Source organism: Cornus florida, unplaced genomic scaffold (assembly GCF_030987335.1).
Source record: "Cornus florida cultivar Cherokee Brave unplaced genomic scaffold, ASM3098733v1 CherokeeBrave_3.0.0_Hap2_Chr08, whole genome shotgun sequence".
Lineage (NCBI taxonomy): Eukaryota > Viridiplantae > Streptophyta > Magnoliopsida > Cornales > Cornaceae > Cornus > Cornus florida.
In genome coordinates this window covers 21,045,146-21,070,788 of record NW_026775578.1, presented here as the reverse complement: position 1 = coordinate 21,070,788, position 25,643 = coordinate 21,045,146, and the positions used below count along the sequence as shown (strand labels likewise).

The following is a 25,643-nucleotide window of genomic DNA, read 5'->3' as shown; positions in this document are numbered from 1 at the left end:
CGCCATTGAGAAATTAGCTTCGGTCATAGCAAAACAATTACAAATCAGGGATTCTCATCAAGTGCCCGGGAGCCAATTCTGGAAAAGAAATCACCACCATGGACCAGACTATTGCTGAACTCTGTGAAGGTTCACAAGGTCTTGCGGATGCTATGCACCCGAAGAGCTCGAAAAGATAAGAAAGGAGATGAGCAAAGCCGACGATTAAGAAAGACAATCTATCACCGAGTAAGATATAGCCGAATTCCTGAGTGACTACAGTATGGTAGAATATCTCGGCAAGCTTTTCAGTCAGATTTCGTCCTAACGTGCATCATGGATATTTTGATAAAGGGGCGTTCCTAACAGTAAAAGAAAATTGAAAATAATTTCTATACTAATTCGAACCAAGTGAAATAGTAACAAACAATTTATTTAGTTTCTTCCATTATTGATACGGTGATTCCAGCCACTTACATTAAATTCATCGTCATTATGTTTGTCAAAATTCAACATCAACTATTATTTCTTGCCTTATAGTTGTGTAGCATCATTAATGCAACTACAATCATTTTTGTGTTCCAAATGAAAGATGAGTCATACGTTTTAAAATTTGCCATCAAACTTTCCTAATGCTAAATTATATTTCTTAATGATGAAGGAGCATACTTATTTGGAATTCTTGTAAATGATGGTGCATGTGGCGTTAAATATCCTAACATATAATAAGGGCACCCGAATAACGAAATATTTACCGGTTAAAAAAAAATAAAGTATATAAATTGCTAATCCAGCCATGGTCGAAGCAAATAACCCGAGAGAATTGGATTAGACCATGCTCGTCTTACGGAGCATCTGTTCTATTGATTAAAAGTTTGTTTCGAAATCGTCGTTCATTAACAAACAATACAATCTGACTGAGAAGCACGAACCCTACGCTTTGGAGTCAATTTACTTGGGATTTAGAAAAGGTATCTGAATTGGAATTATAATGAAATTATATTTATATGTTTGGAACAAATTGGATTTAAAATGAGATTTTGAATAAAAATAATATAATACCATTTTTGCCCTTGTTTAAATAATAAATGAAATATTTATTTTATTGTAAAATATACTCCAAAGTTACATCAAGAAGACAAACAACCGGAATAATTACAACGTCATGATGGAGCTCTTAAACATGAAATATATTTTTAAAAAATTAATTATTAAAGATAATATTGGCTTTATATATATATATATATGACATATAAAATTAGTAAAATAATTTTTGAAGTCACTCGAGAGAGGTTGAAAGATAGAACTGTTATATTTTTTGTTTGACTTTTCGTGATTGATCTTAAATAGTAAAGTCCATAGAATAAATAAGTTTTAACTATGAAAGAAGTTGATGTCAAGATACAACATTTAAATTATTAAAATTCAACCAACCTAAATCATTTTAAATCCACCCATTCAATTCATGGAGCTAAAACTTTTGCACAACAAATCCACTTTTTCTCAAAGACTAGAAGAATATACATGCATGTACAAAGTGTCAAACTCAGTACCATCTTGTGTGTACCAGCTTGTCCCAATATATAATAGTCATCAAGATTAAAAGCTTGGAATGCCAAGTTTTGCAACAGTAATTTGAGTCTGATACATATATGTGTGTGTGTGTGTAGCTATCATTTCAAGAAAATTCTGTTATAGAATTTCCATCCATGAAGTGTTCTTTTTCCCACCATTCAATATATATATATATATATATATATATATATATATATATATGTATGGGTTAAGTGCAAAAAAAACTCGGGTTCGTGCAAAACTAGTCCTTACTTTTTGAAAATGTGCATGCTAGTCTATAAAATTTAAAAAGTGTGCAAATAAGCCCCTCTAACCACTTTTTGACAAAAAGTAAATGTGAAATTCTGATTTTACCCTTTTTCTTCCTATTTTGCCCATCTCACATGATGTGTATAATAACCCCCTTGATGAATTGAAGCCTTCCAATTTTGCCCCTAGATTGTTCTGTTTCTAATGGCCAGACTCTCAGCACTGCATCTTACATGACCTGCTTCTCCAACCCAATGGAGAACCAGAACTCCCAGGAAGACAAATTTGAAGAAATACGTATTTTCCCCTCCATTTCTGGCTTATGCGGCGATATATATATATATGAATGGGATGCTTTTATAAAATAAACAATAGAAGTATAGATAAAAAAAATGAAAAATAAAAATAAAAAAAGGAGGCCTGCCACTTTAATTACAAACAGAAATGAAAAATGTCCATTTTCAATAAAGGCCAAACAACACAAAATAAAAACTAAAAACATTAATAATGAAGGAAAGCTAGTAAATCAAGTAAATTTAACTTGTGAAAATATAGAACATCCCAAACAATAATATTTTCAACAGAAGCAACTTGATCTCTAAACTCATAATAAAGAGAAGTATTCCTTTCCGTCCAAATATTCCAAATATGGTAATAGAGCATACTGAGCACAACACTTTAGACTGAGATTCTGCCCTCTGGTATTATTAATCTGCAATGAGATTCAATAATTGAAAACTCTAAACTAGAAGCTGCAGCAACTCAAACAGGAAGGTTCAAACAACATAAGCAAAAGACCATGAACTGAAAAACTGGTCTTTATGATCTTCACCAGCATAGCATTTATGACAAAAGACTTTTGTTGTGCACAAGAAGATTAACTTAATTCCATTTAAGCTTTTATACACCTCAATTAGCCTCTTCATCTTCCACAAAACCTTCTCGTCATACATCCCCTGTTTCATTGCCAATTGAAAAATTCTTCTGTTTGCTGCGATTTCCAAATTAGAGATGGGAAAAACTCTAGTAAAATCTGAAGGTCGATTTGCAGTGTTTAATAGAAGGAAGTATTTGGGCAAGGAAACCTCTCCACGTTTAGGGTCTGTGTCTTGTGCTATGGTGCGTAACGAATTATACTTAGCGTGTAGTTATTCGCAGCTTGACCTTCAGGGCGGCCAGATCCGCGAAGCTCCCGTTCATATGTTCGACACTTTGAATGAACGATTGATTGAGTTGCCGTCGTCATCTCATGGTTTTGTTACACCCAAACCTTTCCCCGTAGTTATGGCTGTTGCCACCTAGTCGAGAGATAGACTTTGTGATTGACTTAGCTCCAGGTACTACGCCTATTGCTAGAGCACCATACAAGATGGCACCAGTGGAGATACGAGAGCTGAGGGATCAGATTCAGCAATTACTTAGCCAGGGTTTTATTCGTATGAGTACTTCACCGTGGGAACACCAGTGTTGTTTGTGAAAAAGAATGATGATTTACTTCGCCTGTGTATAGATTACAGGGAGTTGAACAATGTTACTATTCGTAACAAGTATCATTTGCCCAGAATTGACGATCTTTTTGATCAGTTGAAGGGAGCTACATATTTCTCTAAAATTGATCTGCGTTCTGGATATCATTAACTTCGGGTTAGGGAGCAGGATGTTCCTAGGACAGCGTTTCTCACTAAATATGGTTCTTATGAGTTTCGTGTTATACCTTTTGGATTGACTAACGCACCATCAGTCTTCGTGGATTTAATGAACATAGTCTTCAGGGCTTACTTAGATCAATTTGGCATCGTTTTCATTGATTATATTTTGATTTATTCTATTTCGGAGGACGATCATGCTAGACATCTTCGCACAGTGTTACAGACGCTTCGTAAACACCAGTTATATGCCAAGTTCGAGAAGTGTGAATTTTGGCAACGGGAAGTGAAATTTCTTGGTCACGTAGTGTCAGAAAGAGGAATAGTAGTAGATCCAGCCAAAGTTTCAGCAGTGGTATAGTGGGGACAGCCTACTTCACCTACCGAGTTTCAGAGTTTCCTCGAATTGACAGGATATTATCGTAGGTTCATTCAGGGGTTCTCAAAGCTAGCGGGACTACTCACTCATTTGACTAAGAAGGGTGTACGATTTGTGGTGTTAGAAAGCTTTTGATGAGCTAAAAAATAAGTTGACTTTTGCACCGGTTCTGTCTACTCCACAGAGCGGGATAGAGTATCTTGTCTACACAGATGCTTCTTTGCAAGGTCTTGGGTGTGTTTTGATGCAGGAGTAACGACCAATTTCGTATGGATCTCGTAAGCTTAAGCCTCATAAGCTTAATTATCCAACACACGATTTGGAGTTGGCAGCTGTGGTATTTGCATTATGCATTTGGAGGCATTATTTGTTGGGAGAGTCTTTCAGATTATTTAGTGATCACCAGAATCTGCAGTATCTGTTCACACAGCGGGAGCTGAATATAAGACAACGCCGATGGTTATAGTTTGTGAAAGATTATCATTTCTCTATACAATATCATTTTTTGTGTTCCAAATGAAAAATGAGTCATACTTTTAAAATTAGCCATCAAGCTTTCCAAACGCTAATTTATATTTCCTAATGATGAAGCATACTTATAACTCCTTTGGCGTGGAAACTTATTTGGAATTCTTGTAAATGAAGGCGCATATGGCATTCAAGATTCTAACATATTAGGGAACCCAAATAACGAAATATTTACCGATTAAAAAAAAAAAAAAAAAAGTATATAAATTGCTAATCCAGCCATCGTCGAAGCAAATAACCTGAGAGAATTGGATTAGACCTTGCTCTTCTTACGGAGCATCTGCTTTTACTAGGTCTAAGGTTTAGAATTCTTAATCAAATAAACCAAATTCAAAATCAGAACTCTACTGATTAAAATTTTGTTTCGAAATCGTTTATTAACGCTCTTTTTATTATATGAAAATAGTAAGAAAAGAAAAGAAGTGAATTTTTTTATTTTTTGAATACTTTAGAAGTTTGAGAGAAAATGACTTTTTAACTTTTTCATTAAATTTTCTTATAAAAAAAAAAAAACACACATACACGCAGAAAAAAAATTTCACATCTGGAGAAAGTTTTTAAAACTTACAATAATATTATTTGTTTTATGAAAAGTTTCATGACATTTGAACTCGTTAGTTTTCAAAATTTTCTTGAAAAATTTATTTATTTTTCATTCACTTTATATATATATATATATATATATATATATATATATATATTTTACTTTTTACATTTTACATTTTACATTTTACTTTCCACCATTAATTTCTGTCTAGCTAAACAAAAGTTTAGTCCACATGCCACAGATCATTCGCAGGCCCAATTAGCTGTTTTACCTTTAAAGGCCCATCTTACTTTCATCTCAATTTACTCAGGATTTGGAAAAGGTATCTGAATTGGAATAGGAATTGGAATCATAATGAAATTCTATTTATATGTACGGAATTATAATCATCTTCTCAACAAACCCTAAGAAGCACGAACCCTAAGAAGCACGACCGAGGAGTTTTCAAAGGATGGAGACGGGAATGATGGTGGAGAAGAAGGAGAAACCCCTAGTGCCGGGAAAGAAGATGATGATGGAGGAGAGGATAGCAGATCATAATTTGGAGGATGGAGCGTTGGAGAAGAAGGAGAAACCACGAGTGCCGGGAAAGAAGATGATGGTGCTGAAGAACAAGAAACCACGAGTGCGGGGAAAGAAGATGTTGGCGAGGCTGTCGAGGATTTTCATGGATAAGAAGACGTCGTATACGGTGTCGGAGGAGGAATCCCTCCCCCGGCAGCAGGAGAATCTGAGGGAGGTATTCTTCCAGTATCCAGAGAAGGGATTGCAGAGAAGATTGAAGACGGTGGCGGGATCATCAATTCAGCCCACGTGTGAGCAGAAGGTAAGGCCAGTAGTTTTCATAGTTTGCCAATTGAGAAATTCTTCTGTTTACTCTGCTGCGATTTTCAAATTAGAGATGGGAAAAACTCTAGTAAAATCTGAAGGTCGATTTGAAGTGTTTAATAGAAGGAAGTATTTGGGCAAGGAAACCTCTCCACGTTTAGGGTCTGTGTCTTGTGCTATGGTGGGTAACGAATTATACTTAGCGTGTAGTTATTCGCAGCTTGACCTTCAGGGCGGCCAGGTCCGCCAAGCTCCTGTTCATGTGTTCAACACTTTGCATGACCGACTGATTGAGTTGCCGTCGTCATCTCATGGTTTTGTTACACCCAAACCTTTCCCCGTAGTTATGGCTGTTGGAACTCTCCAACTTTATGTTTATGGACAATCTATGGCAACTTCATTGAATGTCCCAGCGCCAGCACTTGAGAGCTTTAACATTGGAGAGTTCGAATGGGAATCACAATTACCTCCACAGTTTAATTTACCGAGCTGTACCTTTGTTAATGGTTATGCGGTTGTAAAGAATTTTCTCCTCATTTCGGTTGCAGATTTCAATGGTAGAAGTTCTCGTAATGAGTTTTTCTACTGGAATTTCTCTGGTGGTTCTAATTCCAAAAACAAGTGGGAGAAGATGATCTTGTCAAACGGCCAAAAAAATATACGCTATCCATTCTCTGGGAAGGCTGAGTTTGTTGAAGATGTGATTTATTCATACAATAGAGGCTTGTATGCATACCGGGTTGATTGCTGTTCTGACAAAGAAGGTCTACAGATATCTCCTCCTCAGCTAGTTGGATTTCCCAAGTTTGCAGCCCCGCCTGTGGATTGGTCTGATTCCATCCATTTCTCGTTCAGCTGTGCATATATGGGGATTGGGAAGAGATTCTGTATCATCAGGACTGGGGACTCGGGTTGTATTGGTGATCAACAATTCGTGGCCGTATCTGTAGTTGAAGTTTCTGGAGATATGCAGTGTCTAACAACCCTCTCTTCGACAATCTGCGCACTCGACATCAGTGGCCTCGGCAGTGACTTGATCCTCGATTCTTGCTTTGTCAAGTAATTTCCATGATTAGCTTAATTATCTGCCTATATCTCCCCTGTCCTTAATAAATTGTGTCATCAGCTGTACTAGTGCTTCTCTATTCATTAGAGGATGTAATATTCCTGCATGCTATATATATATAAATAAATAAAATTTTGTTGTCCAACAATTCTAATTGCATTCTTTTGATCATCATTCGACTAAGCAAGTCTGATGCATTGAGTAGCTTTCAACATTTCTTTTACGTCCTCGTTCTTCATTTTATTAGGAAGATAGGAAAAATCATTCAAACCATTTTGTGAGCGACGAATTACAGAGTATAATTAGTTGCCTGAGCCAGTTGTTACGCCGTTGGTTGCGACAGACTCTGTTTTTTTCTTTGTTTTTATTATTTTGTTGTTTTTTTAATTTTTTAATCCATTAAGAGATGATGTATAAGGTGATAATTAGGTATGTGGCCGTGGAGATTTCCATTTGGATAATTGGTTTATTGAGGAAGTTGTGTCTTTCTTGGGTAGCACCTAAATACTACTTGGGGCAGGGAAACTTAAACGGGGGCGGGGGACTAGCTTTTGGGGGATTTGTGGGCGGGGATGGGGCCGGGGTACCCAGCCCCATCCCTAGCTATGAGTTTAGAGAGATGTAGCTTGTGGAGGGCAGCCCCACGGGGGAGTGAGTTGATGGGTAGAGAGAGTTTAAGGTATTGGTAGAGCGAACACTGATGACAGAGAGTGTGCCGGGCCTGGCCTTTAAAGGCCTCTCTGATTGGAATTAAGGGCTGGCCTCTTTGACTAGGGCAAGGGGAGAGCGCGAGCTAAAACCACACGGTGTAAGGCTCGGGTATTTGCCTCTATACCCTCGAGCAGGAGTTTGTGTACCTGTTCCGGTCTGAATATCTCCTGATCCGTGGACGTAACCTATAGTTAGGGTGAACCACGTATATCTTGTGTTTTGTGTGCATGATTGTTCCATTATTACTCTTTCGGTGGATCTCGGCGTTCCTTGTGCTTTCCCTATGCCCCAACACCAATAAGTCCATAGAACCCGAAAGGTTGAAAAATTCACTCAGTTTTGCTGAAGTCAAGAATATGAACTTGCGGATTCATTAAGGCAAGAATAATTTGTGGGTTTTGCAGTTGAACCTAACAAGCCTTACAATGAGGTTACAATGTTGTTTTCAGTCCATGCATCAGAATTATGGCTGCTTGTAGCTAGCCTTGGTCATTTGCTTTGGTTGCTTGGCCTTGGTCGTGAAGTATTTGCTTGATGGCTTTTGTGCTTTGTTTGTACATACTGATCTACATGAAAGCTAATCCTTTACCAGGAAAAAAAAAGGGGGTTCAAAGTTTGTGGTTCTTTGGTTTGTCCTTGAAAATTTTGTGGTCCTTGTGATTTTATTTGTTAAATCAAACTGCCAAATGCCAATTGAAATCTGTCAGACTTCCAAAATATTTATGTTGTTTAATTAATCAGCATTTTATCTTGTTTATCATATTGTTATCCAGTTTTTCGGTGGTTTGTTTTCAGAGGCAGAGATTGGGAGCAAGATCCCTTTGAACTTTGAAGGATGGGATCGGAAGGCAGATCCCTTTGAAGGTTGGGAGCAAGATCCCTTGGGAGGTTGGGTGAATGGATAAGAGTATAATATGATATGAATTTATTTTGTTTGACGAGCAAATTTGGGATTGTGCATGTATTTTGTGGAGCTTGGTAAACTTTAATGTTATGAACACTTATTTTCCTTGTTTCGTAATCTCAAGTGTTGGATCTGTGTCTTTCTGGTAATGGAAATTTGAATGAAAGGTGGTCTATATTTATCATGCAATGATGCATGTATCTTTTAGGGCTTTTTATTGCATGGGTTTAGGTAGATAATACATTACTTGCTTAATTTTTATAGCATGAAATGAAGGGTGACAGGAATGGTGCGGGGATCGCTTACGATCTTGGAATCAGTCATCAGTTATTCCCTCCTACTTAACCAAAGATTTGTCAAGAAGGAAAAAATTAGTTAACCCGTAAACATTAACAAGAAGGCTCTATCATGCCAACACCATTATACAATTTAAGCTAAATCAGATTTTGAAGGATAACGAGTGCTTGAACATTTCACATCTGTGCATACTGATTTTGAAGTGCCAACCTCTCTGATGTTTACAGCACCAAGCTTTCATTTTAACAATCAATGCACTTTACAAGCTCTAGAAAAGCCAGAGTTACCCGCCATTGAGAAATTAGCTTCGGTCATAGCAAAACAATTACAAATCAGGGATTCTCATCAAGTGCCCGGGAGCCAATTCTGGAAAAGAAATCACCACCATGGACCAGACTATTGCTGAACTCTGTGAAGGTTCACAAGGTCTTGCGGATGCTATGCACCCGAAGAGCTCGAAAAGATAAGAAAGGAGATGAGCAAAGCCGACGATTAAGAAAGACAATCTATCACCGAGTAAGATATAGCCGAATTCCTGAGTGACTACAGTATGGTAGAATATCTCGGCAAGCTTTTCAGTCAGATTTCGTCCTAACGTGCATCATGGATATTTTGATAAAGGGGCGTTCCTAACAGTAAAAGAAAATTGAAAATAATTTCTATACTAATTCGAACCAAGTGAAATAGTAACAAACAATTTATTTAGTTTCTTCCATTATTGATACGGTGATTCCAGCCACTTACATTAAATTCATCGTCATTATGTTTGTCAAAATTCAACATCAACTATTATTTCTTGCCTTATAGTTGTGTAGCATCATTAATGCAACTACAATCATTTTTGTGTTCCAAATGAAAGATGAGTCATACGTTTTAAAATTTGCCATCAAACTTTCCTAATGCTAAATTATATTTCTTAATGATGAAGGAGCATACTTATTTGGAATTCTTGTAAATGATGGTGCATGTGGCGTTAAATATCCTAACATATAATAAGGGCACCCGAATAACGAAATATTTACCGGTTAAAAAAAAATAAAGTATATAAATTGCTAATCCAGCCATGGTCGAAGCAAATAACCCGAGAGAATTGGATTAGACCATGCTCGTCTTACGGAGCATCTGTTCTATTGATTAAAAGTTTGTTTCGAAATCGTCGTTCATTAACAAACAATACAATCTGACTGAGAAGCACGAACCCTACGCTTTGGAGTCAATTTACTTGGGATTTAGAAAAGGTATCTGAATTGGAATTATAATGAAATTATATTTATATGTTTGGAACAAATTGGATTTAAAATGAGATTTTGAATAAAAATAATATAATACCATTTTTGCCCTTGTTTAAATAATAAATGAAATATTTATTTTATTGTAAAATATACTCCAAAGTTACATCAAGAAGACAAACAACCGGAATAATTACAACGTCATGATGGAGCTCTTAAACATGAAATATATTTTTAAAAAATTAATTATTAAAGATAATATTGGCTTTATATATATATATATATGACATATAAAATTAGTAAAATAATTTTTGAAGTCACTCGAGAGAGGTTGAAAGATAGAACTGTTATATTTTTTGTTTGACTTTTCGTGATTGATCTTAAATAGTAAAGTCCATAGAATAAATAAGTTTTAACTATGAAAGAAGTTGATGTCAAGATACAACATTTAAATTATTAAAATTCAACCAACCTAAATCATTTTAAATCCACCCATTCAATTCATGGAGCTAAAACTTTTGCACAACAAATCCACTTTTTCTCAAAGACTAGAAGAATATACATGCATGTACAAAGTGTCAAACTCAGTACCATCTTGTGTGTACCAGCTTGTCCCAATATATAATAGTCATCAAGATTAAAAGCTTGGAATGCCAAGTTTTGCAACAGTAATTTGAGTCTGATACATATATGTGTGTGTGTGTGTGTAGCTATCATTTCAAGAAAATTCTGTTATAGAATTTCCATCCATGAAGTGTTCTTTTTCCCACCATTCAATATATATATATATATATATATATATATATATATATATGTATGGGTTAAGTGCAAAAAAAACTCGGGTTCGTGCAAAACTAGTCCTTACTTTTTGAAAATGTGCATGCTAGTCTATAAAATTTAAAAAGTGTGCAAATAAGCCCCTCTAACCACTTTTTGACAAAAAGTAAATGTGAAATTCTGATTTTACCCTTTTTCTTCCTATTTTGCCCATCTCACATGATGTGTATAATAACCCCCTTGATGAATTGAAGCCTTCCAATTTTGCCCCTAGATTGTTCTGTTTCTAATGGCCAGACTCTCAGCACTGCATCTTACATGACCTGCTTCTCCAACCCAATGGAGAACCAGAACTCCCAGGAAGACAAATTTGAAGAAATACGTATTTTCCCCTCCATTTCTGGCTTATGCGGCGATATATATATATATGAATGGGATGCTTTTATAAAATAAACAATAGAAGTATAGATAAAAAAATGAAAAATAAAAATAAAAAAAGGAGGCCTGCCACTTTAATTACAAACAGAAATGAAAAATGTCCATTTTCAATAAAGGCCAAACAACACAAAATAAAAACTAAAAACATTAATAATGAAGGAAAGCTAGTAAATCAAGTAAATTTAACTTGTGAAAATATAGAACATCCCAAACAATAATATTTTCAACAGAAGCAACTTGATCTCTAAACTCATAATAAAGAGAAGTATTCCTTTCCGTCCAAATATTCCAAATATGGTAATAGAGCATACTGAGCACAACACTTTAGACTGAGATTCTGCCCTCTGGTATTATTAATCTGCAATGAGATTCAATAATTGAAAACTCTAAACTAGAAGCTGCAGCAACTCAAACAGGAAGGTTCAAACAACATAAGCAAAAGACCATGAACTGAAAAACTGGTCTTTATGATCTTCACCAGCATAGCATTTATGACAAAAGACTTTTGTTGTGCACAAGAAGATTAACTTAATTCCATTTAAGCTTTTATACACCTCAATTAGCCTCTTCATCTTCCACAAAACCTTCTCGTCATACATCCCCTGTTTCATTGCCAATTGAAAAATTCTTCTGTTTGCTGCGATTTCCAAATTAGAGATGGGAAAAACTCTAGTAAAATCTGAAGGTCGATTTGCAGTGTTTAATAGAAGGAAGTATTTGGGCAAGGAAACCTCTCCACGTTTAGGGTCTGTGTCTTGTGCTATGGTGCGTAACGAATTATACTTAGCGTGTAGTTATTCGCAGCTTGACCTTCAGGGCGGCCAGATCCGCGAAGCTCCCGTTCATATGTTCGACACTTTGAATGAACGATTGATTGAGTTGCCGTCGTCATCTCATGGTTTTGTTACACCCAAACCTTTCCCCGTAGTTATGGCTGTTGCCACCTAGTCGAGAGATAGACTTTGTGATTGACTTAGCTCCAGGTACTACGCCTATTGCTAGAGCACCATACAAGATGGCACCAGTGGAGATACGAGAGCTGAGGGATCAGATTCAGCAATTACTTAGCCAGGGTTTTATTCGTATGAGTACTTCACCGTGGGAACACCAGTGTTGTTTGTGAAAAAGAATGATGATTTACTTCGCCTGTGTATAGATTACAGGGAGTTGAACAATGTTACTATTCGTAACAAGTATCATTTGCCCAGAATTGACGATCTTTTTGATCAGTTGAAGGGAGCTACATATTTCTCTAAAATTGATCTGCGTTCTGGATATCATTAACTTCGGGTTAGGGAGCAGGATGTTCCTAGGACAGCGTTTCTCACTAAATATGGTTCTTATGAGTTTCGTGTTATACCTTTTGGATTGACTAACGCACCATCAGTCTTCGTGGATTTAATGAACATAGTCTTCAGGGCTTACTTAGATCAATTTGGCATCGTTTTCATTGATTATATTTTGATTTATTCTATTTCGGAGGACGATCATGCTAGACATCTTCGCACAGTGTTACAGACGCTTCGTAAACACCAGTTATATGCCAAGTTCGAGAAGTGTGAATTTTGGCAACGGGAAGTGAAATTTCTTGGTCACGTAGTGTCAGAAAGAGGAATAGTAGTAGATCCAGCCAAAGTTTCAGCAGTGGTATAGTGGGGACAGCCTACTTCACCTACCGAGTTTCAGAGTTTCCTCGAATTGACAGGATATTATCGTAGGTTCATTCAGGGGTTCTCAAAGCTAGCGGGACTACTCACTCATTTGACTAAGAAGGGTGTACGATTTGTGGTGTTAGAAAGCTTTTGATGAGCTAAAAAATAAGTTGACTTTTGCACCGGTTCTGTCTACTCCACAGAGCGGGATAGAGTATCTTGTCTACACAGATGCTTCTTTGCAAGGTCTTGGGTGTGTTTTGATGCAGGAGTAACGACCAATTTCGTATGGATCTCGTAAGCTTAAGCCTCATAAGCTTAATTATCCAACACACGATTTGGAGTTGGCAGCTGTGGTATTTGCATTATGCATTTGGAGGCATTATTTGTTGGGAGAGTCTTTCAGATTATTTAGTGATCACCAGAATCTGCAGTATCTGTTCACACAGCGGGAGCTGAATATAAGACAACGCCGATGGTTATAGTTTGTGAAAGATTATCATTTCTCTATACAATATCATTTTTTGTGTTCCAAATGAAAAATGAGTCATACTTTTAAAATTAGCCATCAAGCTTTCCAAACGCTAATTTATATTTCCTAATGATGAAGCATACTTATAACTCCTTTGGCGTGGAAACTTATTTGGAATTCTTGTAAATGAAGGCGCATATGGCATTCAAGATTCTAACATATTAGGGAACCCAAATAACGAAATATTTACCGATTAAAAAAAAAAAAAAAAAAGTATATAAATTGCTAATCCAGCCATCGTCGAAGCAAATAACCTGAGAGAATTGGATTAGACCTTGCTCTTCTTACGGAGCATCTGCTTTTACTAGGTCTAAGGTTTAGAATTCTTAATCAAATAAACCAAATTCAAAATCAGAACTCTACTGATTAAAATTTTGTTTCGAAATCGTTTATTAACGCTCTTTTTATTATATGAAAATAGTAAGAAAAGAAAAGAAGTGAATTTTTTTATTTTTTGAATACTTTAGAAGTTTGAGAGAAAATGACTTTTTAACTTTTTCATTAAATTTTCTTATAAAAAAAAAAAAACACACATACACGCAGAAAAAAAATTTCACATCTGGAGAAAGTTTTTAAAACTTACAATAATATTATTTGTTTTATGAAAAGTTTCATGACATTTGAACTCGTTAGTTTTCAAAATTTTCTTGAAAAATTTATTTATTTTTCATTCACTTTATATATATATATATATATATATATATATTTTACTTTTTACATTTTACATTTTACATTTTACTTTCCACCATTAATTTCTGTCTAGCTAAACAAAAGTTTAGTCCACATGCCACAGATCATTCGCAGGCCCAATTAGCTGTTTTACCTTTAAAGGCCCATCTTACTTTCATCTCAATTTACTCAGGATTTGGAAAAGGTATCTGAATTGGAATAGGAATTGGAATCATAATGAAATTCTATTTATATGTACGGAATTATAATCATCTTCTCAACAAACCCTAAGAAGCACGAACCCTAAGAAGCACGACCGAGGAGTTTTCAAAGGATGGAGACGGGAATGATGGTGGAGAAGAAGGAGAAACCCCTAGTGCCGGGAAAGAAGATGATGATGGAGGAGAGGATAGCAGATCATAATTTGGAGGATGGAGCGGTGGAGAAGAAGGAGAAACCACGAGTGCCGGGAAAGAAGATGATGGTGCTGAAGAACAAGAAACCACGAGTGCGGGGAAAGAAGATGTTGGCGAGGCTGTCGAGGATTTTCATGGATAAGAAGACGTCGTATACGGTGTCGGAGGAGGAATCCCTCCCCCGGCAGCAGGAGAATCTGAGGGAGGTATTCTTCCAGTATCCAGAGAAGGGATTGCAGAGAAGATTGAAGACGGTGGCGGGATCATCAATTCAGCCCACGTGTGAGCAGAAGGTAAGGCCAGTAGTTTTCATAGTTTGCCAATTGAGAAATTCTTCTGTTTACTCTGCTGCGATTTTCAAATTAGAGATGGGAAAAACTCTAGTAAAATCTGAAGGTCGATTTGAAGTGTTTAATAGAAGGAAGTATTTGGGCAAGGAAACCTCTCCACGTTTAGGGTCTGTGTCTTGTGCTATGGTGGGTAACGAATTATACTTAGCGTGTAGTTATTCGCAGCTTGACCTTCAGGGCGGCCAGGTCCGCCAAGCTCCTGTTCATGTGTTCAACACTTTGCATGACCGACTGATTGAGTTGCCGTCGTCATCTCATGGTTTTGTTACACCCAAACCTTTCCCCGTAGTTATGGCTGTTGGAACTCTCCAACTTTATGTTTATGGACAATCTATGGCAACTTCATTGAATGTCCCAGCGCCAGCACTTGAGAGCTTTAACATTGGAGAGTTCGAATGGGAATCACAATTACCTCCACAGTTTAATTTACCGAGCTGTACCTTTGTTAATGGTTATGCGGTTGTAAAGAATTTTCTCCTCATTTCGGTTGCAGATTTCAATGGTAGAAGTTCTCGTAATGAGTTTTTCTACTGGAATTTCTCTGGTGGTTCTAATTCCAAAAACAAGTGGGAGAAGATGATCTTGTCAAACGGCCAAAAAAATATACGCTATCCATTCTCTGGGAAGGCTGAGTTTGTTGAAGATGTGATTTATTCATACAATAGAGGCTTGTATGCATACCGGGTTGATTGCTGTTCTGACAAAGAAGGTCTACAGATATCTCCTCCTCAGCTAGTTGGATTTCCCAAGTTTGCAGCCCCGCCTGTGGATTGGTCTGATTCCATCCATTTCTCGTTCAGCTGTGCATATATGGGGATTGGGAAGAGATTCTGTATCATCAGGACTGGGGACTCGGGTTGTATTGGTGATCAACAATTCGTGGCCGTATCTGTAGTTGAAGTTTCTGGAGATATGCAGTGTCTAACAACCCTCTCTTCGACAATCTGCGCACTCGACATCAGTGGCCTCGGCAGTGACTTGATCCTCGATTCTTGCTTTGTCAAGTAATTTCCATGATTAGCTTAATTATCTGCCTATATCTCCCCTGTCCTTAATAAATTGTGTCATCAGCTGTACTAGTGCTTCTCTATTCATTAGAGGATGTAATATTCCTGCATGCTATATATATATAAATAAATAAAATTTTGTTGTCCAACAATTCTAATTGCATTCTTTTGATCATCATTCGACTAAGCAAGTCTGATGCATTGAGTAGCTTTCAACATTTCTTTTACGTCCTCGTTCTTCATTTTATTAGGAAGATAGGAAAAATCATTCAAACCATTTTGTGAGCGACGAATTACAGAGTATAATTAGTTGCCTGAGCCAGTTTGTATGCCGTTGGTTGCGACAGACTCTTTTTTTCTTTGTTTTTATTTTTTTTTATTTTTTAATCCTTTAAGAGATGATGTATAAGGTGATCATTAGGTATGTGGCTGTGGAGATTTCCATTTGGATAATTGGTTTATTGAGAAAGTTGTGTCTTTCTTGGGTAGCACCTAAATACTACTTGGGGCGGGGAAACTTCGGGCCTGGCCTTTAACGGCCTCTCTGATTGGAATTAAGGGCTGGCCTCTTTGACTAGGGCAAGGGGAGAGCGCGAGCTAAAACCACACGGTGTAAGGCTCTGGTATTTGCCTCTATACCCTCGAGTAGGAGTTTGTGTACCTGTTCCGGTCTGAATATCTCCTGATCCGTGGACGTAACCTTTAGTTAGGGTGAACCACGTATATCTTGTGTTTTGTGTGCATGATTATTCCATTATTACTCTTTCGGTGGATCTCGGTGTTCCTTGTGCTTTCCCTATGCCCCAACACCAATAAGTCCATAGAACTCGAAAGGTTGAAAAATTCACTCAGTTTTGCTGAAGTCAAGAATATGAACTTGCGGATTCATTAAGGCAAGAATAATTTGTGGTTTTTGCAGTTGAACTTAACAAGCCTTACAATGAGGTTACAATGTTGTTTTCAGTCCATGCATCAGAATTATGGCTGCTTGCAGCTAGCCTTGGTCATTTGCTTTGGTTGCTTGGCCTTGGTCGTGAAGTATTTGCTTGATGGCTTTTGTGCTTTGTTTGTACATACTGATCTATATGAGAGCTAATCCTTTACCAGGAAAAAAAAAAGGGGGGGTTCAAAGTTTGTGGTTCTTTGGTTTGTCCTTGAAAATTTTGTGGTCCTTGTGATTTTATTTGTTAAATCAAACTGCCAAATGGCAATTGAAATCTGTCATACTCCCAAAATATTTATGTTGTTTAATTAATCAGCATTTTATCTTGTTTATCATATTGTTATCCAGTTTTTCGGTGGTTTGTTTTCAGAGGCAGAGATTGGGAGCAAGATCCCTTTGAACTTTGAAGGATGGGATCGGAAGGCAGATCCCTTTGAAGGTTGGGAGCAAGATCCCTTGGGAAATTGGGTGAATGGATAAGAGTATAATATGATATGAATTTATTTTGTTTGACGAGCAAATTTGGGATTGTGCATGTATTTTGTGGAGCTTGGTAAACTTTAATGTTATGAACACTTATTTTCCTTGTTTCTTAATCTCAAGTGTTGGATCTGTGTCTTTCTGGTAATGGAAATTTGAATGAAAGGTGGTCTATATATATCATGCAATGATGCATGTATCTTTTAGTGGCTTTTTATTGCATGGGTTTAGGTAGATAATACATTACTTGCTTAATTTTTATAGCATGAAATGAAGGGTGACAGGAATGGTGCGGGGATCGCTTACGATCTTGGAATCAGTCATCAGTTATTCCCTCCTACTTAACCAAAGATTTGTCAAGAAGGAAAAAATTAGTTGACCCGTAAACATTAACAAGAAGGCTCTATCATGCCAACACCATTATACAATTTAAGCTAAATCAGATTTTGAAGGATAACGAGTGCTTGAACATTTCACATCTGTGCATACTGATTTTGAAGTGCCAACCTCTCTGATGTTTACAGCACCAAGCTTTCATTTTAACAATCAATGCACTTTACAAGCTCTAGAAAAGCCAGAGTTACCCGCCATTGAGAAATTAGCTTCGGTCATAGCAAAACAATTACAACTCAGGGATTCTCATCAAGTGCCCGGGAGCCAATTCTGGAAAAGAAATCACCACCATGGACCAAACTATTGCTGAACTCTGTGAAGGTTCACAAGGTCTTGCGGATGCTATGCACCCGAAGAGCTAGAAAAGATAAGAAAGGAGATGAGCAAAGCCGACGATTAAGAAAGACAATCTATCACCGAGTAGGATATAGCCGAATTTCTGAGTGACTACAGTATGGTAGAATATCTCGGTAAGCTTCTCAGTCAGATCTCGTCTTAACGTACTGAATGTTTGATAATGGAGATGTTTCTTATATTTTCCTTGTGGCCTGTATAAATCATTGAGCCATTTAGGACAACTATGGAATCGGATTCACCTAGAAGTTATGTTTGATATTTATTTTCTAAAAAATTAAAAAATAAATATAAAATAGAAAAATAACCGGGTTTAATCCATTTTACTTGCTAACGAAATCCAAAAAGAGATCAATTGTACATAATGCTCTCCATTTGTGGGACTTTTTAACCTTTTCTGGATCAATTGGAACGGATGAAAATCGAGAATCCACCAAAAAGTCCATGAACAATATGCTCTATCTAAATATAAATCACAAAACTTAAAGTCTAACAAGATATATTTTTAAGATATCTCAACATATTTACATCTGAAATTCAAATAAAAGCAACAAACAATATAATTAAAATTGCAAAACGAAGTTTGAAGAGCTTACCTTTTCTCACTTTAAACTCTCTCTCTTCACCCGCCTTACTTAGTGTAAAAGCCGTAGTAAAATGAGAGACTAGAAGGAAGTGGGAAACTTGCTTTAGAAAAACACAAAAACAAACAAGAAAAAAGTGCAAAAAAAAAGTTTAAAGAAGCCTCAATTGGAAAAGAAAAAAATTGAGAAAGGAAGAGAGGGTTCAAAAGGAGATAGATAGATACGGAGTATATTATATATATATATTGTTAAAGGTCCATAAAAAATTTTAAAGGGCCACCAACTATAAACTATCTTAGTTACCTAAACTATTTTTTTTGTTTTAGCCTATACTTCAAAAAAAAGTTTTCAAAAATTTTGGGGGGGGCACCTGCTCCTTTAGAATTGGATGCTTACTTGCAGCATGTCTTCTAGGTTTTTTACGCTGATATCTAAGCCATACTTTTCAACCCTCTATTGCATTCTCAATTCTCTGGTTTTTTTTTTTTTCCTATAATATTTATCAATTCACAGATACAAAGATGTTTTGTGTCCATTGTAAATCCAAAAGGCAAAAAAGAAAGTATTCATTAACGATGTTTCAAGCTTCTTAAGTAGCCTATTCAGCTCATTCTTAAGTGGACTTGGATTGTTGGCCAAACGAGAAACAATCATAAATATAACTGTTGACCAAACGAGCATAAAACCAAATAAGCTTGATTTATATTATTGTTGAGTCAAGTCCCAACTGTCATAAACAATTTGGTTCACAGATGGTCCTGGTCTACTTTGATCTTAAATTTCAATTGATATTTTGAAGTTTACTTCCCATAATCATGGTGGATTACCAGTTTACTTCCCAGGTGGATGATTAAATTCCAACATTTAAGGCCCTTCACAATCTATAAATATATTGCATGTCTTCCCACACATAAAAGTTCATGTAAGAAAATTAAAAAAAAATTGCGCAAGTAAGCTATGGTTTGTTCATGTAACCAAGAGCAAACTCCTGATTGCGTAAAAAAACTTAGTAGTACTTAATCAACCTCCTCAATGTTGGGGCCTGCGCCACTTCCACCGGCTGAAGATGGAAATGGTGTGGTTGCAGATGCTCTCAAGTTCCTTCCTGTCCATCCACTGTATGGCCTCGTCAATAGAATCCTCGATCTCCACCACGTCTGCCTGTGAGAGATTACCAGCTTTCCTCATCTTATACGCGCAATCTTCCAAAGTATTCTTGACTTCAGCCCTTTTCTTGTAGTCCTCATCTTCAGACTTGTACTTCTCAGCTTCCTGAAGCATCTTCTGAATCTCTTTCTTGGACAACCTGTTCTCTCCATTAGTGATAGTGATCTTGTTCCTTTGACCAGTGGTCTTGTGCTCAGCCGAAACATTCAAGATACCATTGGCATCAATGTCAATGCAGATGTTGATATGTGGAACTTTTCTAGGGGCAGGAGGAATGCCACAGAGCTCAAATTTGCCAACAGGTGGTTGTCGTTTGTTCTTGTTCTCTCACCCTCGTACACTTCTAACAATAAACTAGACTGGTTATCCTCAGCGGTAGTGAACAACTTCTCCTTCTTGGTAGGAATTGTAGTGTTTCTTGGAACCACAAGAGACATGACACCTCCATCAATTTCCATGCCTAGGGACAGAGGGGTTACATCCAACAGCGACAGCTCCTGGTACTCACCACTCAAGATTGCAGCTTGCACAGCGGCACCATAAGCAACAGCCTCATCTGGGTGAATGCTCTTACACAGCTCCTTCCCGTTGAAGAAGTCCTGCAATAGATGCTGAGCCTTTGGAATTCTAGTAGAGCCACGTCAGGTAAATCCCACATCTTGCTATTCAGTATATTCTCCCACTCCCTTTGTCGTGGTTTGTTGCGCAAGAGGCCTCCTAGTGTTTTTGCTGCCAAAGGCAAGCCTTTACATTTTTTCACTATTTCTTCACCAATTCCTTTCAGATTTGGATGTTCATTGAAGTTTTCTCTCTTGAGTGCATGGTGAGTAAATAAAGATATGAATTGTCCAATGTTGGGTCCTTATGATTTATATTTATCCATTCACCCAACCTCCCAAGGGATCTTCCTTCAGATCCCATCCTTCAAAGGGATCTTCCTTCTGATCCCATCCTTCAAAGTTCAAAGGGATCTTGCTCCCAATCTCTGCCTCTGAAAACAAACCACCGAAAAATCTGTATAACAATATGATAAACAAGATAAAATGCTGATTAATCAAACACCACAAATATTTTGGAAGTATGACAGACTTCAATTGGCATTTAACAGTTTGATTTAACAGATAAAATCATAAGGACCACAAAATTTTCAAGGACAAACCAAAGGACCACAAACTTTGAACCCCCTTTTTTTCCTGGTAAAGGATTAGCTTTCATATAGATCAGTATGTACAAACAAAGCACAAAAGCCATCAAGCAAATACTTCACGACCAATGTCAAGCAACCAAAGCAAATGACCAAGGCCGGCTACAAGCAGCCATAATTCTGATGCAAGGACAAAAAACAACATTGTAACCTCATTGTAAGGCTTGTTAAGTTCAACTGCAAAACCCACAAATTATTCTTGCCTTAATGAATCCGCAAGTTCATATTTTGACTACAGCAAAACTGAGTGAATTTTTCAACTTTTCGAGTTCTATGGACTTATTGGTGTTGGGGCATAGGGGAAGCACAAGGAACACCGAGATCCACCGAAAGAGTAATAATGGAACAATCATACACACAAAACACAAGATATACGTGGTTCATCCTAACTATAGGCTACGTCCACGGATCGGGAGATATTCAGACCGGAACAGGTACACAAACTCCTACTCCAGGGTATAGAGGCAAATACCCCCGAGCCTTACACCGTGTGGTTTCAGCTCGCGCTCTCCCCTTGCCCGAGTCAAAGAGGCCAGCCCTTAATTACAATCAGAGAGGCCGTTAAAGGCTAGGCCGGCACACTCTCGCCATCAGTGTTCGCTCTACCAATACCTTAAACTCTCTCTACCCATCAACTCACTCCCCCGTGAGGCTGCCCTCCCCAAGCTACATCTCTCTAAACTCATAGCTAGGGATAGGGCAGGGTACCCCCACCCCATCCGCACCCACAAATCCCCCCACCCCCAAGAGCTAGTCCCCCACCCCCATTTAAGTTTCCCTGCCCCAAGTATTATTTAGGTGCTACCCAAGAAAGACAACTTTCTCAATAAACCAATTATCCAAATGGAAATCTCCACAGCCACATACCTAATGATCGCCTTATACATCATCTCTTAATGGATTAAGAAATTTTAAAAAAATAAGAAAAACAAAGAAAAAAACAGAGCCTGTTGCAACCAACGGCATGCAAACTGGCTCAGGCAACTAATTATACTCTGTAATTCGTCGCTCACAAAATGGTTTGAATGATTTTTCCTATCTTCCTAATAAAATGAAGAACAAGGATGTAAAAGAAATGTTGAAAGCCACGCAATCCATCAGACTTGCTTAGTAGAATGATGATCAAAAGAATGCAATTAGAATTGTTGGACAACAAAATTTTATTTATTTATATATATATAGCATGCAGGAATATTACATCCTCTAATTAATAGAGAAGCACTAGTACAACAAATGACACAATTTATTAAGGACGGGAGATATAGGCAGATAATTAAGCTAATCATGGAACTTACTTGACAAAGCAAGAATCGAGGATCAAGTCACTGCCGAGGCCACCGATGTCGAGTGGGCAGATTGTCGAAGAGAGGGTTGTTAGACACTGCATATCTTCAGAAACTTCAACTACAGATACGGCCATGAATTGTTGATCACCAATACAACCCGAGTCCCCAGTCCTGATGATACAGAATCTCTTCCCAATCCCCATATATGCACTGCTGAACGAGAAATGGATGGAATCAGACCAATCCACAGGCAGGGCTGCAAACTTGGGAAGTCCAACTAGCTGAGGAGGAGATATCTGTAGACCTTCTTTGTCAGAACAGCAATCAACCCGGTATGCATACAAGCCTCTATTGTATGAATAAATCACATCTTCAACAAACTCAGCCTTCCCGGAGAATGGATAGTATATATTTTTTTGGCCTTTTGACAAGATCATCTTCTCCCACTTGTTTTTGGAATTAGAACCACCGGAGAAATTCCAGTAGAAAAACTCATTACAAGAATGTCTACTATTGAAATCTGCAACCGAAATGAGGAGAAAATTCTTTACAACCGCGTAACCATTAACAAAGGTACAGCTCGGTAAATCAAACTGTGGAGGTAATTGTGATTCCCATTCAAACTCTCCAATGTTAAAGCTCTCAAGTGTTGGCGCTGGGACATTCAATGAAGTTGCCATAGATTGTCCATAAACATAAAGTTGGAGAGTTCCAACAGCCATAACTACAGGGAAAGGTTTGGGTGTAACAAAACCATGAGATGACGACGGCAACTCAATCAGTCGTTCATTCAAAGTGTCGAACATATGAACAGAAGCTTCGCGGATCTGGCCGCCCTGAAGGTCAAGCTGCAAATAACTACACGCTAAGTATAATTCGTTTCGCACCATAGCACAAGACACAAACCCTAAACGTGGAGAGGTTTCCTTGCCCAAATACTTCCTTTGATTAAAAAACTTTAAATCGACCCTCAGATTTTACTACAATTTTTTCCATCTCTAATTTGAAAATCGCAGCAGAGTAAACAGAAGAATTTTTCAATTGGCAAACTATGAAAACTACCAGCCTTACCTTCTGCTCACACGTGAGCTGAATTGATGATCCCGCCACCGTCTTCAATCTTCTCTGCAATCCCTCCTCCAGATACTGGAAGAATACCTCCCTCAGATCCTCCTCCTGCCGGTGGAGGGATTCCTCCTCCGACACCATATACGATGTCTTTTTATCCATGAATATCCTCGACAGCCTCACCATCATCTTCTTTCCCCGCACTCGTGGTTTCTCCTTCTTCACCACCACCATCTTCTTTCCCGGCATTCGTGGTTTCTCCTTCTTCTCCACCACTCCATCCTCCAAATTTTGGTCTGCTATCCTCTCCTCCACCTCCTCCTCCTCCTCCATCATCATCTTCTTTCCCTGCACTAGTGGTTTCTCCTCCTTCTCCACCACCATTCCCGTCTCCATCCTTTGAAAACTCCTCAGTCGTGCTTCTTAGGGTTCGTACTTCTTAGGGTTTTTTGAGAAGATGATTTACGGTTTCCTTATCTTAATCAACATAGATGAAAGGGATAATTTCACTTACCTTCCTTGAGGTTAGGCCTAATTACAGGTTGTATCCCTAACGTTTCAAATATTACACCGACCTCCCTCCAGGTTAGCTCCGTCATAACAATCTGTCCCTCCCATTAGTAGTCAACGCCGTCTTTTGATGATGTCAGCCTCTTCTCTGTGTGAAATACCACATTTACCCTTAAAAAGGTTGCAAAGACATTTACACCCTCACTTTTGATTTAAAATTCTTGAATACCCTCAATATAAAGACAAAAAGACCTTCTATGTCTATATATATATATATATATATATATATCAACCTACTATATCATCTCCTCTCTCCTCTGTATGAGTCTCTCTAAACTTTAATTTCTCTCTAAAATTCTATATACAAGGTCTCTCTAATACCATATGTTTGTCTATTTATTAACAAACACCAAAAAGTAAACAATGAATTCCAAGAAAACCATATTAAACTTTTTTGTCAAAGGGAAGGCCATAGGAGTTTCTGATAAAAAAATAGGAAACAAAGAAACCCAATTGTGACAACAAGAAAGAGATAAAACATAGCTAATGCGAAGAAACAACAATACAATACAATGAACTGTATGGTGGATGATTTAGCTATCGGTAGTCCTAAAAGCCCCAATCGTTCAAGCCGCCGGTGATACACAACGGTGAGATCAGGCAGCGTAACAACATCACAACGACGGTGAAGCGTGACTAATAAACAAATGGCAAAGGGCAAACGGCAAAGCCCCGACCAACAACTAACCACCAAAAAAGTCAAAGGGCAACGCCATAAACAACCAATCGGTGACTGTGGTATACCGACAAGCACAACCATCCACATATAGAAGAACGCAATGAACCCCCAAATTGAAGCAACGCTGACGAAGCTTACATGGCAAATGATTTGGGTTAGGATTTTATTCTACTAAATTGAAACTCGTGATTTGGGTCTCTACTTGGATCACTGAAGACGGGAAGATTTCTCACAGTAGTCGATGCAGATGATGGGGACGCGGCGAGGAAAGGCAGAGAGGAATTTCCAGGTCGTCATGATAGCCGACAAAGGGTATGAAGGCACGGTAGGCCCAGAAGATGAAGCCGTCGTTGCTGGGGTAGGCGGTGGTGATCTCGACGGTGATGAGGGCCTCTGGGTGTGGACCAGGTGTAAGGGAAGAAGAGGAAACTGAGGATGGCGAAGAGAGGGCCAGCGGCTAGGACCACATGTTATTCGCTAAAGAGGTTGGAAAGAGAAAGAGAGACAAGAGAGAGAAGGGACCTAGTGGCCCGGTTTGCTTCGTAATTTTTTTTCCTGTGCTTTGTTCGGTTGTTTTGTTTCTGTTTAATAGGAAAAATGAAAAAAAATAAATAAATCTAAGCTCAAGGGTACAAATGGACATTTGTTAAAATAATTTGATAATATTTTATATTAATATAATAATAGAGGGTACATTAGTACTTTCACATGAATTTCTACCAGAATCTAACGCCGGCCACATTGAAAGGAGGTCGGTGTAATATTTGAAACGTTAAGGGTACCGCCTATAATTACGCCTAACCTCAAGGGAGGTAAGTGAAATTATCCCTAGATGAAGATGCAAGTTAGATGGGCCTTTAAAGGTAAAACAACTAATTGGGCCTGTGAATGATTTGTGGCATGTGGGCTAAACTTCTATATAGCTAGATAGAAATTAATGGTGGAAAGTAAAAGTAAAAAAAAAAAAATATATATATATATATATATATATATATGTATATATATAAAGTGAATAAAAAATAAATAAATTTTTCAAGAAAATTATGAAAACTTACAAGTTTAAATATCATGAAACTTTTCATAAAACAAATGATATTATTGTAAGTTTTAAAAACTTTCTTGTTCCTTTTTTTTTT

At 37.6% G+C, this 25,643-nt stretch overlaps 3 protein-coding genes and 1 pseudogene across 4 annotated transcripts; 2 read left to right on the top strand and 2 right to left on the bottom strand.

Annotated features, from left to right (window-relative positions):
* Positions 1-5,232: 5,232 nt before the first annotated feature.
* On the top strand, positions 5,233-8,601 carry LOC132270703 (uncharacterized). Its single transcript, XM_059771891.1, has 2 exons — positions 5,233-6,790; positions 8,304-8,601. The coding sequence occupies exons 1-2, from the start codon at positions 5,355-5,357 to the stop codon at positions 8,338-8,340; spliced, it is 1,473 nt and encodes a 490-aa protein (XP_059627874.1). The 5' UTR covers positions 5,233-5,354; the 3' UTR covers positions 8,341-8,601.
* Positions 8,602-14,219: 5,618 nt separating this feature from the next.
* LOC132270698 (uncharacterized) lies at positions 14,220-17,350 on the top strand. Its single transcript, XM_059771887.1, has 2 exons — positions 14,220-15,776; positions 17,093-17,350. The coding sequence occupies exons 1-2, from the start codon at positions 14,341-14,343 to the stop codon at positions 17,127-17,129; spliced, it is 1,473 nt and encodes a 490-aa protein (XP_059627870.1). The 5' UTR covers positions 14,220-14,340; the 3' UTR covers positions 17,130-17,350.
* Positions 17,351-19,265: 1,915 nt separating this feature from the next.
* LOC132270702 (heat shock cognate 70 kDa protein 2-like) lies at positions 19,266-20,341 on the bottom strand (annotated as a pseudogene).
* On the bottom strand, positions 20,335-25,636 carry LOC132270699 (uncharacterized). 2 transcript variants are annotated; one of them, XM_059771888.1, is made up of 3 exons: positions 23,262-25,636; positions 22,200-23,038; positions 20,335-20,714 (listed from the first exon to the last, which is right to left on the bottom strand). In XM_059771888.1, exons 1-3 carry the CDS (start codon positions 23,652-23,654, stop codon positions 20,576-20,578), a joined length of 1,371 nt encoding a protein of 456 aa, XP_059627871.1. In that variant the 5' UTR covers positions 23,655-25,636; the 3' UTR covers positions 20,335-20,575. The 2 variants fall into 2 exon arrangements, with proteins under 2 accessions (XP_059627871.1, XP_059627872.1); XM_059771889.1 differs by having other exon boundaries at positions 20,335-20,691; positions 23,262-25,630.
* Positions 25,637-25,643: the final 7 nt, after the last annotated feature.